The sequence below is a fragment of the Sarcophilus harrisii genome, chromosome 4 (genome assembly GCF_902635505.1).
Source record: "Sarcophilus harrisii chromosome 4, mSarHar1.11, whole genome shotgun sequence".
NCBI classification, from domain to species: Eukaryota; Metazoa; Chordata; class Mammalia; order Dasyuromorphia; family Dasyuridae; genus Sarcophilus; species Sarcophilus harrisii.
This window is the reverse complement of record NC_045429.1, coordinates 354897127-354916392: the sequence shown is the minus strand read 5'-3', so window position 1 is coordinate 354916392 and position 19266 is coordinate 354897127. Positions and strand designations below refer to the sequence as shown.

Below are 19266 nucleotides of genomic sequence, written 5' to 3'. Positions count from 1 at the left end.
TTGTGAATACATCCAGCCATTGTAGAGAGCAATTTGGAACTATGCTCAAAAAGTTATCAAACTGTGCATTCACTTTGATCCAGCAGTGTTACTACTGGGCTTATATTCCAAAGAGATTTTAAAGAAGGGAAAAGGACCTGGATGTGCAAAAATGTTTGTGTCAGCCCTTTTTGTAGTGGACAGAAACTGGAACCTGAGTGGATGCCCATCAATTGGAGAATGGCTAAATAAATTGTGGTATATGAATATTATGGAATATTATTATTGTGTAAGAAATGACCAGTAGGATGATTTCAAAAAGGCCTGGAGAGGCTTACATGAATTGATGCTGAGTAAAATGAGCAGGACCAGGAGATCATTGTATACTTCAACAACAATACTATATGATGATCAATTCTGATGGACGTGGCCCTCTTCAACAATGAAGATGAACCAAATTAGTTCCAATAGAGCAGTAATGAATTGAACCAGCTACACCCAGTGAAAGAACTCTAGGAAATGAGTATAAACCACAAAGAACTCCCAATCCCTCTATTTTTGTCCGCCTGCATTTTTGATTTCCTTCACAGGTTAATTGTACACTATTTCAAAGTCCGATGCTTTTTGTGCAGCAAAATAACTATATGGACATATATACATATATTGTATTTAACTTATGCTGTAACATGTTTAACATATATTGGCCAACCTGCCATCTGGGGAAGGGGGGAGGGGAAAGAAAGGGAAAAATTAGAAAAAAGGGTTTTGCAATTGTCAATGCTGAAAAATTACTCATGCATATATCTTGTAAATAAAAAGCTATAATAAAAAAAAGTATTAACACATTAAAAAAATTAGAATAGTTACAATGTTAAATAGGTCAGGTCTTTGCCCTGAGATAAATTTAAATAATATTGATAACACATTCTTTCAATAATTAGGAAAAAACTGAACTTAGTACCTGTTTATAAAAATAACTAATTAAAATAGAAAGCTATCAAATGGTATCTTTCCCTATTCTGTTAACTTCATCCCAGGTTAAAAAGTTGACCTGAAGATATGCTTCTTAATACTTGCCCAGGGCATGTTTTGCATGTCCTGTCCTAAGTGTCAAATATGCTAATTATGACTCTGTATAGAGGTTAACTTAAGGAGCCAAAGAAGCTGTTAGAATTTGTGAATGTGAGCATTACAATTCTCCCAATAAGTACATATGTAATTTTAGATAAGACACATAACCACTCTAGCATTTGGTTTTGCCATTTATAAGATGAAGAAGTAGGACGGGATCAATTCAAAAGTCCCGTTTAGCTATAAATCTAGTGAGCCTATGTTTGTACGCAGATGAAGAGAGAAAAAGGTTAAAGATGCACAATTGTTAGAGGTCCTAGAGAGAGTAAGAAAGAAGGGGGTCAGGGAGCAGAGATTTTCCATTACTAGATTCAAGGAGGAAAGAGCAAGTGATGATGCTGAAATTTGGACTAATAGAACCAACCAACTAACAAGCATTTGGGTTTTTGTTTTGAGGGGGCTTTTTTTGGAGAGTGGGGGGTGTTGCAAAATTTTTTTTCATGTTTCAGTCTTTTAATATTCTCTTTTTCCTAGTTACATGTAAAACAACCTTTTACATTTGTTTTTAAAACTTTGAGTTCCAGATTCTCTTCTTTCCTCCCACCCACCCTTATTGAGAGGGCACATGTGAAGTTGTACAAAACATTTCTTATAAAATTCGTGTTGTAAAAAGAAAACATAGATTCCCTCCAAAAAAAAATTCTTCAAAAAAATAATTTGGTGCTTGTTTTTTAAGATTTCCAACAAATATTTGTTGAGAGCCTGTTATGTTCCAGGCACAGAATCTCAGAATGGGAAAGTACCTCATAGCCCATTTAGTTCAGTTTACATAAGCAAGAATCCCTTCTAAAATATGCCTAAAATCTTTCTGAGTTTATGTTTTTTAGGTATGTTTTAAAGGGAATTCTTGCTTACATATAAACTGGACTAAATGACATTGTTGATTAGAGAAATGCAAATTAAAACAACTCTTAGGTACCACCTGTCACATTGGCTAATTCACAACTGTCAGATTGGCTAATATGACAGAAAAGGAAAATAATAAATGTTGGAGAATATGTGGGAATATTGGAACACTAATGCATCATTGGTAGAGTTGTGAACTGTTCCACCCATTCTAAAGAGCAATTTGGGAATGATCCAGCTATATCACTTCTAGGTTTGTATCCCAAAGAAATCATTAAAAAAGGGAAAGGACCCACATGTATACAAATCTTTATACTAGCTCTTTCTGTGGTAGCAAAGAATTAGAAATTGAGAAGATGCTCATCAATTGGGAAATGGCTAAATAAGTGTGTGAATGTAATGGAATGTAGTCTATAAGAAATGATAACCAGGATGATTTCAGAAAAACCTGAAAAAACTTAGATGAGCTGATGAGCAGAACCAAGGATACTTTGTATATGCAATAGCCACATTGTATGATAATCAACTATAACAGATTTAGCTCTTCTTAACAATACAATGATCCAAGACAATTCCAATCGGCTCATGATGGAAAATGTCATCCACATCCAGAAAACAAATATGGAGTCTGAATGCAAATAGAAAGCATACTATTTTTGCTTTTTTGGTTTTTGTTTTTTATTTCTCATTTTCCCCCTTTTGTTCTGATTCTTCTCTCACAACATGACTAATATGGAAATATGTTCAACTTGATTGCACACATATAACCTATATCAGATTGTTTGCTTCATGGGGAAGAAAGGAAGGAAGGGAGGAAGAAAAATTTGGAATTAGAAATCTTATAAAGATGAATGTTGAAACTATCTTCACATGTAATTAGAAAAAATAAGTGGGGAGAGGGTAAAATATGCCTAAAAATGGCCGCCATAGACTTTGCTTAAAGATTCCTACTAGCTATTCACCAACAAAAGTAGATAACTTTATTTTTCAGAAACACTTCCTATACTCCCTCCCTCCAATCTTTACTCATAGGATATCCTGAGCAGAGGACAATTTCCACGCCTCTTCCCTTATTGTCCCTATCTATTAAAAGTCTGTCTAGGGGCAGCTAAATGGCACAGTGGATAGAACAATGGCCCTGGAGACAGGAAGACCTCAGTTCACCTATGGCTTCAGACATTTAACATGTACTAGCTGTGTTATCCTGGGCAAGGATTGACCCAATTACCTAAAAAAAAAAAATAGCATCCTACCTGTCCTTAGAATTCTAGTTCAAATACCACTTCCTCTATGAATCCTCTTTCAATAACCCCAATTGATAATCATCTATCTCTTTTTTGACCTTACAGCTTTGAATTCTAGCAGGGTGAACCTTGGACAAGGTCCTCAACTTCAAGGACTTAGTTTTTCATTTGTAAAATGAAAAATGTAAAATTCAGAGGGGTTAAGTTCCTTGTTCAAGGTCACAGAGGTATTATGTGGTAAAGATTTTCATCCAGATTCTATGACTTTAACTCTAGCACTCATTCCACAATACCAAGTAGAAATTTAAATGTTTATTGAATTCAGTTATGGTCTTTCAATTTCCAATGTTAGCTAGTCAAGTATTTATCTCCAAGCTTATTGCTTTGGACTTGGTGGAGTAAGTTTATAAATTATAGAAATCAACTCAGGGAAGAAAAACAAGATAAAGGTAAAATGCAAAGGGAAAAAAGCAGTCAGAAACAGGATTCCAAGTAAACTCATTTTATTTTTCTTTCTCAACCAAGGAACCCTGTGGATCAGACCATTAAATTTTATGTTTGGAGATCCCCTCTCCTCCCCTATGTGCTTTCTAGAAAGTTTAAAAGACAGGATATAGAGCAGGAGTAAGAGATCAAGCAGGTATCAATAACAGGGTCAATCAGGACTTCAACAGAACGATTTTCCCAGGAAATAACTTTGAATGCTTCTAAAATCTTAGGAATTCAAGTTCCAGGAAGGAAGGGAGAAGACATGAAAGTAGTAGTGGGGAGAAACTACAGGATGGTGCAGGGTCATTGGTTTTTTTTATTCTTCTAATATAGTTGGTGTTGACTGAGGGGACCAGTTCAACAGCATCCTCCACTGCTCCCGGACTGCTGACTGCTCCCACCGCCACTGCTGCAGCAGCCTCCACCACCACTGCTATGACCACTGCTGCAGCAGCCTCCACCACCACTGCTATGGCCACTGCTGCAGCAGCCTCCACCACCACTGCTATGGCCACTGCTGCAGCAGCCTCCACCACCACTGCTATGGCCACTGCTGCAGCAACTCCCACCACTGCTATGGCCACAACATCCTGAGCTATGGCGTTGGCGTCTTCGGGATCTCCTGCTATGGCATCCGCCACCTCCACCCCCACAGCTAGAGCCACAGCATCCTCCAGAGCTGGAGCCACAGCAGGAAGAGACAGGGGGAGGGCATGGAGACTTAGGAGGGCACTTTGGTGGGCACTTGGGGGTCTGGCATTTGGGAGGAGGCTGGCACTGCTGCTGGCTTTGCTGGCAAGACATCTTTGTGGGAGCTCAGGAAACCTGAGAGAGAATCAAACAGGAAATTAGGATCATCTTTGGTTTCCCAAAATATCCCTATGACATCAACAATTTATGGAAATATCTAGTGCTGGACCAAGATGGACAACAAGAAAATGGAAACTGGTATCAGTGACTCCTGCTGAGCTTTTGAGCCCATGAATGACTGATCCTAGGAGTCAATGTTTGCTACTCTTCATTTTATTGATTTATTACTGTCCAGTACTCCCCTCTATGTCAATTCCCAACTCTCCTTTACAAAACTTTCCTCCATCAATCCCACACATTCACACACACACACATACATACACACACACACACACACACACACTATGCAGGCTCCAAATTTATTCTTTGTGATCATGGAAGTCAAATGAAGATGCTCTATTTGTGTCTCTATATAGATTTGTATTTCAGAACAGAGACAGGGTAGATGGAGACCCAAATATTTACTGCCTGTTTCTTAATCTTTCAAGATTTAAAAAGATTATTTTGGGTCAGCCAAGGAAAACTGAGAAGACTTTTTGAAAAAGAAAGATATCCTAACTGGGAACCAACTGAGGGTTGCAATCTTTTCTTGGATAGAAAAAAATAACATTGTGATGATATATTTTCTTCAGGAACCATTCCAGAGAAATCTGTGCTGCCAGACCATCAAACATTAGACCTTGAAAGGACTTTAGAGATCATTTAATTGTTCCCTCACATTGGACAGATGAGAAAATAGAAACCTGGAGAACTAAGGTGACTGACACATAGAAACAGAAAAACAAGACATAATACCATTGACCATCAGGCCCAGGGTCTATTAATTACACTGCACTGTGTAACTTCCCCCAAAATTTAAGGAATCATATTTCCATGGTCAGGCAAAAAATAAATCACAGAATCATTGTGAGAATGAAAAAGAAACTTAAAGATCCCCTGCTCCAATTGCTTCATTTCATAGACAAAGAAACTCAGGACCAGAGAGAGACTGATTTGGCCTGCTTAAGATCACAATTTGAAGAGCTCTATTTAGAGTTCTTTCCAGCAATATGACTCTTTTCAAAGCTATCCTCTCATTTCCTGTGTACAACCCATTATGCAATAGTGTGATAGTCAAAATTTTGCATCTCTGAGACTTGATGGAAGCCTCTTTGATTTAAGGACATAATTGGAAATTTCTAGCAAACAGAAGCAATGTAGATCCTTTCTTTTTATTGTTCCTTTGCTTCCACACCATCTCCCCTGCTCCCAACATCCCATATCCTTTTTACCTATAGTCATATAATGTCAGAGCAAGATGGGACCATGATAACCATCAGTTCCATCTCCCTCATTACAACCTACATCCTTGACTTTTCCCCTCATCCCTGGTGCCAGTCTTCTTTCCCTCTTCTCCCCTTGACCTGGTTCTCAATCATCCCTTACCCCAGATGGATTCACATACCTGATTCACTCTCAGAGTAGGGTTCAGTCTATCACCACAGAAGGCAAGTAGATTGAGGTATCCTATCCCTCAGCATCCTTTTTATACTGCTCTTGAGTACTGCCCTTGTCTTGTGAGACACAACCTAAGCTTGTGGAATGTCACTTTCCACCCACATAGGCTCTATGACTGACAGTTCATCACATATCTCTTCATCATCAGGTTCAGGGGGAGATGCCATCAAGGCAGGAATCTGAATACTTAGAAAAGGAGGGGCCCATCTCTGACCTCCACTTCTATGCCACACTGGAGAGAGGGTTTCCGCTGAGGCCATTTGATTCATGTTCAAATTCTGTGACCCCCCCCACCCCACAATCTCACTCTACCATTTTGTTAACTCACCTAATCTATCGATGCAAAATAACCTCGTCAGAATGTCCAAACCCAACTTCTTCTTACCACCATTCCTCCAAATTCCAGATCCTCTCCAGAAGCCCTCCTAGCCTTTACTTATACCAAGTTACATGATTCTTGAATACCTACATTCACAGATTGAAACAATGCATAGATAATCCCAAGTAATCAATAAACAAATAAGATCAATGAATGTAAAACAAAAAATATATAAATATATTATATATATAATATACATATATGTATATATATTTGTGTAGTAAATATAAAAGAAATATGTATATATGAATACATAAACATATATAAATAAAAATAAACAAATTAGAAATTCAGAAGATAATTTTAAAAATTCATTTCTTAATTAGAATACTAAGTAAGTTCATTGTGGTGGAAGATCATAGAGTTATAGTTTGGGACCTCAATTGATCTTTAGAGAATTTTATAGTTTTGTTTTATAGTTAAGGACACTGAGATCCAGAAAAGTTAAGTAGCTTTTCCAAAATCACACAGATACTAAGTAGCAGCATCAGAATTTGAACTCAGATCCGAATCCAATTTACTTTTCACTGTACAGTGCTGATTCTGTTGAATTTTTATTGAAATCAATTCATACTCTCTGAATATGTGGGATGTTGGTGTGTGAGTATGATGTAAGAGAATGCTAGACTGCATAGGATAGATAGTTGGATAAAATGTTGGCCGTGTGTGTGGTAAATAACAAATATTTAATGATTGAGATGACTATTTTAATTCCTTAGAATGACAACATTGGAAAGAACCTTAGAGGTTTTTTAATCCAATACATATTTGAGCAAGAATTCCTTCTATAGGATCTGCAAATCAATCAATAAACATTCTTTAAGCACTTATTATATTCCAGGAACTGTGCTAAGTACTGGAGATAGATTAAAAAACACAAAAAATTCGTCCCTACCTTCAAAGATCTTACAGTCTAATGATAGAAACAACATTTAAAAATACAAAGCAAGGTACATACAAGATAAATGGGAAACAATTAAAAGAGGGAATGTCCTGGAATTAAGAGGAGTTAAAGAAAATTCCTGTAGAAGGTAGGATTTCTAGTTGAGACTCAAAAGAAGTTAGGGAAGTCAATATAAGAAGCATAACTGAATTGTAATAGCCAGGACTTTCCCCAAGGCTCTGACATCTAAAGAACATCATTCCTCCCTGTTGTGGACCTTTATCTCTACACCTTGAATCCTCTACTAGCCTATATCATTGCACATGACTCTAGTCCCTCACCTACTTCAAATTTTCATTCATAGATACCTGTCACTTTACCATGTCTGCTTCTCCTTCTTCCCTCTCCTCCCCATACACACAATCCCCCTGTGATTGAAGCAGGAGTCCCTGGGATGGACCATTCCCTCTCATGTTTTGACTATACCCACAGTTTGACCGACCTCTGCTATTGCAAATACTAGATGACTTCCTGCTTCAAACTGGTTTGGGCACCTAAAATACAAATTCTAAATACTGCTTTGGCAGCCCAAAGAAGTGGTCATCCAATCTGCACTGGAAGATCTCTTGTAAAGAGAAACTTGCTATTTCTTGAAGTAGCCCATTCATTCCATTTTTGGACCACTCCTATCGTTAGTAAGTTTTCCCTCCTATTGAACCTAAATCTGCCTCTCCATAATTTCTATCCATTGCTCATAGTTGTCCAATCTAGATGCAAATTGAATAGGTACAATCCCTCTTCCACAAATGGCCTTTCAAATATTTGAAAATAGTTATCACAGGTATCTCCCATACAGGGACTTCAGGTTCTGATTTATTAATGTCTCATGTTTAGACCACAGTATTAGGATGTCTGCTCTGGCTTTATTTTACTTTATGCCACCCTCTCCACTTGGTTTTTCTTCAGTCACCTTGCTACCTCATAAATATCCTATCCCCTCCTATGTCATTTCAAGAATTACAATCAAATCAATTTTGCCATTGATCCTAGAAAGAGTATGTCCATCTATTATCCTATCCATTCATCATCCCAGCAATTCAAATTCAATTTGAATTTCCAATTCAAAATACCCAATTGCCTGGACACCACTTCCTTGTATATATTATCTCTCTCATTTAAATGTAAGCTCCGTGAGCAATTGGAACTCTGACTAAGGGATTATCAAATTGTGCATATCCTTTGATCCAGCAGTCTCACTACTGGGTCTATATCCCAAAGAGATCTTAAAAGAGGGAAAAGGACCCACCTGTGCAAAAATGTTTGTGACAGCCCTTTTTGTGGTGGCAAGGAACTGAGTGGGATGCCTATCAGTTGGGAAATGTCTGGATAACTTATGGTATATGAATATAATGGAATATGAATGTTCTGTAAGAACTGATGGGCAGGTTGATTTCAGAAAAGCCTGGAAAGATTTACATGCTGCGTTAAGTGAGCAGAACCATGAGAATATATTGTACACAGTATCAACAAGATTATGTGATGATCAACTCAGATGGATATGGCTCTTTTCAACAATGAGGTGATTCAAGTCATTTCCAATAGACTTGTGATGGAAAATGCCATCCGCATTCAGAGGGAAAACTATGGAGACAATATGGATCAAAACATACTATTTTCACTTTTTTGTTTCTTTGGGTTTTTTCTTTCTCATGTTTTTTCCCCTTTGGGTCTGATTATTCTTGCACACGACAAATTATGGGAAATATGTTTAAAAGAATTACACATATTTGACCTATATCAGATTACTTGCTGTCTTGAGGAGAGGGGAGATAAGGGAAGGGAGGAGAAAAAATTGGAACACAAAGTCTTACAAAAATGAATGTTGAGAACTATCTTTACATCTATTTGGGAAAATGAAATATTGCTGAATGTAATCTCCTTGAGGACAGGGGCTGTCTTCACTTTTGTTTTTCTATTTACTATATGTAGGACAATTTTTGATACATTTAATAAATTATTTGTCCATTTATTCTTTCTCCACATTTCATTCTCAAATATATTTTCTCTTTTCCATAGTCTGGACCCTGTTTTTCATCAATGTTCTGATTAGACTTATATACACCATGTAACTTGCTTATTATCCTTACTATGTACCAGTTATATCCATTCAAATGTGACCTGACTAGAGCAGACAAGGTGCTATATTTGTTTCCACTCAGTTTTGCATTTTCTCAACCTAAGTTTGGGGGGCCTATTTGTGAGGGATCTACATGGCATCTATCCCTTCATATTTGTGAATCCCTAAGAGAAGAGCCTGAATGCCCTCTGAAGACATAGACTGTATCTCCCCTTCCCATTCCATCTATTATTTTTCCCTGGTGCCCTTGATAGGTTCCAGAGGAGAGGTCAGAGGTCAAACTCCCCTTCCTGGGGTTGCCACTTCAATTTCAGTCAATGGTATATGTTGAAAGAAGTTATTGATAGTGGGAACAAATACTATAGAAATATCTAATTAGTTAAGCAATTTGCTCCAGTTTTCTCAATTGCAAAATGGGGATAATAATAATGTCTACTTCTCTGAGTTATTGTAAGGATAAAATGAAATATCTATAAAGCATTTAGCACAGTGCCTGGCATATAGTGGGCACTACATAAGTGCTTATTCTCTTCCCTTCTTTTCCTATCTTCCCTTCCCTTCCCTTTAGTTGTTAGGGCAGTAACAAGTTTCTTTTTTCAGCGACTAAGGGCACAATCTCTCCTCTAAAGTTGAGAATTTTTTCTGATTACACACCAGCCACACACCCTCAGTAATTCTGTTGTGCCTCTGAATCCTCAGTGAAGTCTATCATTATGCAGCAGGTGGGGTCATCATGTCACTCTTGGTGAACAATGACATGTGTTCATTGAAAGAAGGTCAACATTTGTCCTGCTTGAACAAGTTTGAAGGACTAGGAGCAATGAATGGCACTTGTAGAAGAAGATAACCATAGCCTTGGTATAAGAGTTAAACTTCCTTAATAACTAGAGAAGGTCCAAAGTGTATTGGACTGTCTCAGGCATTGATTGAGCAATTACATTGAAACTTGAACTAATTTCCACTAAGAAATATATTTTATTTTAGCACATTTTCAACTCCCAACCTTGTCCTTGGTAGAAATAGCTAGGTGGTGCAGTAGACAGAGCTCTTAGTGGGCCACTTAATCTCTATTTGTTCTATTTTGTAATCTATAAAATAGGGAAAATAATAGAGCCAACCACTCATGGTTGTTGTGAGGATAAAATAATGATTTTTGTAAAGTGCTTTGCAAACCTTAAAGTAACATGCTGATAACAGAGAACTAGTAGTAGTAGTAGTAGTAGTAGTAGTAGTAGTAGTAGTAGTAGTAGAAGAAGAAGAAGAAGAAGAAGAAGAAGAAGAAGAAGAAGAAGAAGAAGAAGAAGAAGAAGAAGAAAAAGAAGAAGAAGAAGAAGTAGTAGTCGTAGTAGTAGTAGTAGTGGTGGTGGTGTTATTTTTGTTGTCCTCCTGCCCCACCTCCCCAAAACAACAACAACAAAATCTTTCTTCCCATATAGAATAACAGGATCATGTATTTAAAGCTGGAAAAGAACTCAGAAATCAGTAAATCTAACTACTTCATTTTATAAATGAAGAAATTGAGGCACAGAGAGATAAATGACTTGCCTAGCCTTACATACCTAGCAAGTGTCAGAGGCAGAATCCAAAATCAGGTTTTCAGATCTCACATTCTATTCCCAATACCAATTTTCAACTTCTTTATTTCACCTCAATAGGATTCCCAAATCTTTCCCCTGGCATATTGTATCCCAGTCATGTTTCTAAATCTCATTTTACATTCTTTCTCCAGGAAAATCTTGGGGTTTTTTTGTTTAGGTTTAATTTAATTCGATGTTTGTTGTTTGTTATTTGGGGTTTTGTAGGGTTTTTTGTTTTGTTTTGGGGTTGGGGATTGATTAGAGGAGCAGCATAATGTAATGAAAAAAATCTTGGACTTGCCTCAAGATCCCAGCTCCCCTATCCATTGCTAAGATAAAAATTATTCAAAGATCTATTGATTAGGTGTTGTTGCTGTCAAACACTACAACAAAGATAGTTATCTGCAGTGTTTTATTACACTCAGAGGCAAGCTCATCTGTATACAAAGTAAGAGAGCATCCGCTTATATACAATGTGAACACATAAGTAACACAGCAACATGGAATTTGACAGAAAGCAGGAAGGAAAACTAAGGGTATACATGTCTGGGAATAAGTAACAGAAGAGAGGGGAAAAAAAGGACACTTGCCAGATAGTCAAAAAAGGAGCTGGGCTTCCTTCCAAACCCGGATTCTGAAGTTTCTGTGACCTTCTAACTTCCAGCATAGACATCTGAAACTCAAAAGAGTGACTGGAGCAGTTTTTTTTTTTTATTCTTCTCACAGTAATGGCAAGAAGTAGGAGCCAGAGTTTCATCACAGTCTTCTCTTACAAAAGTAACAAAAAGAAGCCTGAGCCAAAAATTCTCACATTGGGAATAAATCTGACAGCAAAGAACTGTTATGTTTTTGTCATTGTATGCCTAGAGCACAGCATATTGCTTTGACTATTGAGGGATGGAGATTGAACCTGTGATTTCATTGGTGTAGAGAGCTCTCAGTGAGAAACTTCCTTCTTCTCTGAAACTTAGTCTTTGAGAATCACCTATAATCTTTAGAGATAAAAAACTGAAGAAAACATCAGCTAAGCAACATACCTAGAACTTTACAGCTAGGTGGCTGTTGCTGATTTGAATTTAATTAATCCATGCTACAATCCTTGTTCTCAAAAAATTATATCAGTATTCTTGCCTTTTTCATATGTGTCTAGTTCCTCCCTTCTCTCTAATTTCCATTTTTCTACTTCTCCTATTGAATCTCAATTAGTATATAATATCTTATCACAGGATCTAATATCTCCCTACCACAGGGGTTCCTGAACTAGGATCCATGCAACTCTAAATTTCATGATATTCATGAAAGTAAAAAATTACATTTTAATTTTTCACTAATCCCTAACTGAAATTTAGCATTCTCTTACACTATGAAAGTAGATAACAAATGTTTGGGTTGTTTTGTTTTTTCTTGAGAAGAGATCTCTATACACCTTACCTATATGCCAAAGAAGTCTATAATATACAGAAAATTTTAACCCTTCACTCTACAACATCTAGTATGCCTTTGTTCATATTATATTTTCTGTGTTCAATATTTCTCTTTTCTGTCAAATATTTCCCCACAATATTCTCTCTATAGATTTCAATATTTCTTTGAAGTGCTTTGTTAACTGATGTGTTGAAGAGGGAAGAACACAAGATTCAAAATCAGAAAACCTGTTTTTTAATCCCAGCCCTGATATTTATTAATTAAGTGAATCAGGCAAATTACTTAATCTTTCTGAGCTTACCTATTTCCTAGGGTTGTTGTGAAGAAAATATTTTGTCAATCTTAAAAGTATTTTTAAGTGAGAATTATTGTCTTATTATTGTTGTTGTTGTTTACACAGTATTAGCTAAATCTCCAGAGTATCTAAAATCAGCAAGCATTTATGTAGAGCCTACTCTGTGTCAGGAACTGCTAAAACCTGGGGCTGTAAATATTCCAACTCCAAATTATCAATATCAAAATAATTTATATTTATAGGCATCTCTACTCTACCTATTATAGGCAGTCCCTGCCCTCAAGAAGCCTACATTCCAAAGGAGGAGACAAGCAATACAACATGTATAAATACATCCTGAAAAGCCTAGCTTTGATTCCACTTGCTACAAGAAGCCTTCTCTAGACTTCTCATAAACATATTAGCTATATGCTTATTATATTTCACATTAACAGTAAGGTAATGTAAGCTTCTCAAGGGCATAAATTATTTCTCTTCTTTTTCCTTATATTTCCAAACCCTAGCACAGTGTTTCATTAAGGAAACATTTGTTTTCTTAAGCATCACTGTGTATTTGTTTTTGCTGAAATTATCTCCACATTGATGGACATGGTTCTTTTCAACAATGAGATGATTCAGGCCAGTTCCAATAGATATGATGGAAAGAGCCATTTGCATCCAGAGAGGACTGTGGGAATTGAATGTGGATCACATCAAAGTATTTTCACCTTTTTTGTTATTTGTTTATTTACTTTTTGTTTTCTTTCTCACACTTTTTGTTTTCTTTCTCATTTTTTCCCTTTTTCATCTCATTTTTCTTGTGCAGCGTGATAAATGTGGAAATATGTATAGAAGAAGTGCATGTTTGGCATATAGGATTGCTTGCTGTCTAGAGGAGGGGAGCAGAGGGAAGGCAGGGAGAAAAATCTGGAACACAGGGTTTTACAAGAGTGAATGCTGGAAACTATCTTTGCATGTATTTTGAAAATTAAAAAAAATTATTATTAAGGGAAAAAAGAAATTTATCCAATTCATACTGTCTACAGCTTGTTTTTACATGGTTTGTATGTTATATCCTACATTATACTGTAAACAAATGGAATAATATTTGTAAAGTTCTTAGCACAGTGTCTGGCACATAGCGAGTACTTAATCAACACTTGATCCTTTCCTATGTACAAGGTAGGTGTTTAACAAATATTCATTGTATTTAGATAAGCTTTAATTTTTAAAAATATTATTTAGATGTTTTCTAAGAGCTATCTGCTATTTGTGTTATATGTGAATGAAAAACATGACACAAAGATGATCAACTCTTATGGTTAAGGGCATATTGAAGGCCATTGATTTGATCAATTCTATTTGATCAGCCCGCCATGGCATAGTATGGCCATATGGGAAGTTCCTGTTTCTTTGTAATCTTAATCCTTAGATTCATCTGTTATCATAGCTCTTCTCTAAAATCCAAAATAGGATTTTATTATCAGTAGGTTCAGTGCCTGTGCTATGCAAATCAATGTTGGTTTCAGGTTTGCCTTGGGTTTTTTTTTTTCGGTTATTTCATTTGTCCCCCCAATTAGACTTTAAGATTTTTGAAGATTGGGACCATCCCTGATGCCCTGTCATTCTCTACAAAAAGGATGGTAAAAGTGAACACTAGTAGTTCTCCAAAGATAGTTCATTGAATCTCAAAGTAGAAAGGGACCTCTGGGATCATGTAACATTACCTCTCATTCCCAAGTAGGAATTGTCCTCAAGAGCATCTCCAGAATCCATTATTGTCTTGAACACTTCCAATAATAGAAAGTTCACTACCTGGAAAAGAGGAAACTTTAGGGTTGTTGATACCTGACATCAAATATTTGGAAGACTATATGCTGAGGAATGGAAAGATATTTGTTCCAGTTCTATCAATAGTTTCATTTTTGACTTAAGGAAAGAAAGAAATATCACTTAAGGACCTATGATGTGCCAGACCTGTGATAGGTGCTTTATAAATATTATCTCATTTTGATCCTAACAGTAACTCTGGATGCTATGACTATCCCCATTTTATCTCCACATTGATGGACATAGCTAAAGAAACTGATAAAAACAGCAGTTAAGTGACTTACCCTGAATCATACAAGTAGGAAGTCTTCCTGATTCCAGACCTAGCACTCTGCCTACTGACCTAATTATGTAACTGATTTTCAAGTATTTATACCACTCTGGCCATATTTTAGTTTATTAATTCCTTAAATTGTGACTCCCAGAATTGAATACAACACTACCAACATGTCCTGAGTAGGGCAGAGTACAGCTCAAAAAGTCTCTCCTTTGCTTGAAATGTTATGCTTCTAATCATATAGCCTGAGGATGTTTTTGTTTATGCTTTTTACTTTTTGCTTATGTTGTATTTTGCAACCATGTATACCAATCATCCAATCCACAAAGCATTAATTAAATACCTAATAAGTACCAAGTACTACGCTATTTGATTCAAATTGTTGCCCTTTGTTTTTAAAGAAGATGGATGATATTACAGAGTGATACCTTGATTTGCCAGTGAATTGGAATTAAATAGATCTTACAGGACACTAAAAATTGCAAATCTTTTTCAGGAGGACTTTAATTGAGATTGTACTCCTCAATGATTTATTTGTGATGTTGATTTGTGTGCAGGACTTTTTTTCCTGCATGTATCCTTTACATATGTTAACTTTTACATGTATTCTTTAATTTTATCTTGCTAAATATACTCTTCCCATCCAGTCAGCAGAATAACTACAAAATTCCCCCTCAGTTTTGTGTTAAAATATATTTTTTTTTAAGTTCATAGACCTCAAATTAAGAAACTCCTCCTCTAAAATTCTCAAGATCTTTTTTGGAACCTGTCATCCATATGTCAACTATCCCTCCCACTGTGATGCCATTGGCAAATTTGGCAAGCTTGTCTTCGTCTAAGTTGCTAATACATACATTGAGGTTAGTCCAAACAATTAAGTTTTTTTGGCATTCCTCTGTTTGCCTTGTATGGGTCAATGACCCTTACCCAAATTAAATCAGAGACTCTCAAGGTAAAAAGCATTACAATCGACATATTTAACATGTATAGGACTGCTTGCCATCTGGGGGAGGGGGTTGAGGGAGGGAGGGAAAAAGTCGGAACAGAAGTGAGTGCAAGGGATAATGTTGTAAAAAATTACCCAGGCATGGGTTCTGTCAATAAAAAGTTATAATTATTTTTTTAAAAACCATTACAATCTCAAAAGAAAGGGCAACTCTCAATAGACAAGGTGTCAGTAAAGGAGTGCAAAGTGCAAACTGCAAAAGATAGACCATAACCAGAATCCCCCATTCCCTCTTTCTGACCTTTTCTTCCATTGGCTGGGGAGTTCTAATTTTACCCAGAGCCCAGAAATAAAGAATACTAGTCAACAACACACTCTTTACCTAGGTACTAAAATGCTAATGAAAAAGTGTTAGGGGAAACCAAGGGAAATGTATGTTTATCTAAGATAATCAAACACTTGCGGTTTTTGGCTATAACTCAACTTGTTTTTACAAAGTCTCAAGTCACAATTAGGGCATAGATTGTTATGAGAGATCTTCACTCAGTTTATCCCATTCAGCCTCCTCCCAGGTTGAGGGGAAGTTCCCTCAAGGCAAGAAATGTCTCATTTTTATCTTTGTATTATGACTCATAGGAGAAGATTAATAATGCTTTTTGAAGTCAATTGAATATGTATATTGTCCCATGAATCAATTCTCTCTTTTTGGTGAGCTGTAAACCTAACTGTACTGTAGTCTTGCCCACATAGCCATCCTACTCATAGAGATATTTGTGAGATGCTTTAATCAGGTCAAAATAAACTCTGAGGAAGTGTTATGTAAAAATGAGTTATTTTAAGTCAAGTCACATGGTAATTGGTGATTGATTAACATCACTGGTGTTCAGTAGATACTAAAAGCCATTGTGCAATGCAGTTGGTGGCTAAGAGGAACTGTTTGTTGACTGAGTAAGAATACGGACATGGATATGGAGTAATGTAGGGGATTGTCCATGTGACCCATTTTGGATCCAGTCATCTCAATTTGAATTCTTGACAAAACTCTAAATGTTCCAACTCCACATAGAAATCTCTACAGCCAACTGTGGTAAAAGTGGGAGGGTAAAAAGGATGGATACTTCATTCTCTCTTCCCTTCCTGGCTTCTGAACCATGATCATAGGTATGCATGATTTTCAGTGTGTCACATTACATTGCAAGAAGTATGCTTCACTCACTGCCAATTTGATTATCCATCATCATATCCTCTTATTGTTAACTATCTATTCTCTTACCCATCAATGAACTATTTTTTTATGTATCATTTGTTTATCCCTTCCCTCTAAAAGTATCTCTAATTTATTCTATCTGTATAGCTGTTTGCATGTTGTTTTCCTTGTAGGACTGCAAAGGCAGGAACGGCTTTTACCTTTCTTAGTATCCCTAGTGCTTAGCATAGAACCTAAAACATAATAGATACTTAATAAACTCTAGTGGACAGTTAGGTGACATATTGAATAGAATTCTGGGCCTGGAATAAGGAAGATAATTCATTCTCCTGAGTTCAAATCTGACTTCGGACACTGACTAACTATATGACCGTGGGTAAGTCATTTAACCCTGTTTGCTTCAGTTTCCTTATCTGTGAAATGAGCTAGATAAGGAAATATCAAACCAGTCTAATATCTTTACCAAGAAAACCTCAAGTGGAATCACAAAGAGTCAGACACAACTGAAAACAACAAAACAAAACACTTACTAAGCAGCATGACTTTAAGCAAGTCATTTCACTGCTGTGAGTCTTAGTTTATAGCCTCATCTACAAGCTAGAGGAGATAGTTGGATCAAAAAATATAGAGTAGGTAAAGATAATTTATAAAAATGATACCTATTTTCCAGGGCATTGGCTCAAATGCATGAAGATGGATATCATGTCAACCATGAATCTTCTTCAGAAAAATAGGTGACAGTAGATTTTTATCACTATACCAGGAGTCAAATATTGCATCAGACCCTTACTAGACTACTTGTACTGTTGTTCAGTTATGTCTAGCTCTTGTGACCCTATTTGGGTTTTCTTGACAAAGATACTGCAATGGTTTGCCATTTCTTTCTGCAGCTCATTTTACAGATGAGAAAACTAAGGTAAACAGATTTAAGTGATTTGTCCAAGGTCATACAGCTAGTAAGTGTCTGCAGTCAGATTTGAACTCACAAAGATGGATTTTCTTGATTTTAGACTTGGCACTCTATCCACCTTGCCATCTAGCTTCCCAGAAGGATTATCACTACCCTCTTTGGAGAAATAAAACCCTCTTAGTACATTAGATCAGTTTGCTGACTCATAGTAAGATTTTCATCTACTAAAACCCTCAGATTTTTTTCAGGCAAATGGCTATTCAACCATGCCTCTCCTACTTTATACTTAAGATATCAATTCTTTTAAAACAAGTGTAAGATTTGATGTAACTCAGAGCTCAACAGTATATAAACTCACACACACACACACACATACGCTCCTTACATTCAAATTTCTCTCTATTACATTTCATCTTATTGTTATTATTAGATTCATTCTAATTCCCTAGACCAGTTGTTCTTAACCTTTTTCATTATCATGGACTTCTTTGGCAATATGGTGAAACCAATGGTCTTAAATGTGTACAATAGCATTACAAAAGACACTAGTTATATTGAAAAAGTTATCTAAAATAATTTTTTTAAGTTCATGGACCTCAAATTAAGAAACTCCTCTTCTAAAATTCTCATGAACTTTTTTGAACCTGTCATACATCTGTCAGATCCCTCCCACTTTGGTGTCATTGGCAAATTTGGTAAGCATGCCATCTAAGCTGATAAAAATACCAAATAGCATAAGACTAAGGAGAGATCCTTGGGGCATTCCACTGGGCATCTTCTACCATGTCAATATTGAACCATTTACCAATTGTTCTTTGGGCTTTGAGTGCAACCAGCAAAGTCTTTTTGAAATCCATCTGATTTCTAGATCATGTCTCCAACTTTTCCTCAAGAAAAATATGAGATATTTTATTAAAAACTTTGCATGTCCTTCTGATCCACCAGTTTTGTAACCTTATTAGAGAAAAAAATTAGTCTGGAATAACCTGTTCTTTTTTAAAATATATTTTTGTTTATTTTGTTAAATATATCCTAATTATAAGTAATTAATTTTAACATTCATTTTTTTAAAAATTTTGAGTTTAAATTCTCACCTTTCCTCTTTCCCCTCACTTCTACTTCAAAACATAAACAGTTTGATATTGATTGTTCATGAAAAGTCATATAAACATTTCCATATTAGCTACGTTACAAAAGAAAATGATCAAAAAAAGAAAGTTAAAAAAGGAGTTCATCAATTTTCTCTCCAAAGAAAGATAGATCCAAAGAAAGATCTCCAGAGGGAGATAACATTTTGGAATTGTCGTCATCTTGATCAGAGTAGCTATCTCTCATGACTGACTGATCATCTTTACAATGTCAACATTTTATATAAATAAAATGTTCTCCTGGTGTTGCTCACTTCACTTTGCATCAATTCAGATA

The 19266-nt window shown here is 36.1% G+C and overlaps 1 protein-coding gene across 1 annotated transcript; it reads right to left on the bottom strand.

Moving 5' to 3' along the window:
• Positions 1-3686: 3686 nt before the first annotated feature.
• Positions 3687-6006, bottom strand: LOC116423329 (late cornified envelope protein 5A-like). The gene is made up of 2 exons (XM_031966571.1): positions 5944-6006; positions 3687-4514 (listed from the first exon to the last, which is right to left on the bottom strand). The coding sequence occupies exon 2, from the start codon at positions 4491-4493 to the stop codon at positions 4047-4049; it is 447 nt and encodes a 148-aa protein (XP_031822431.1). The 5' UTR covers positions 4494-4514; positions 5944-6006; the 3' UTR covers positions 3687-4046.
• Positions 6007-19266: the final 13260 nt, after the last annotated feature.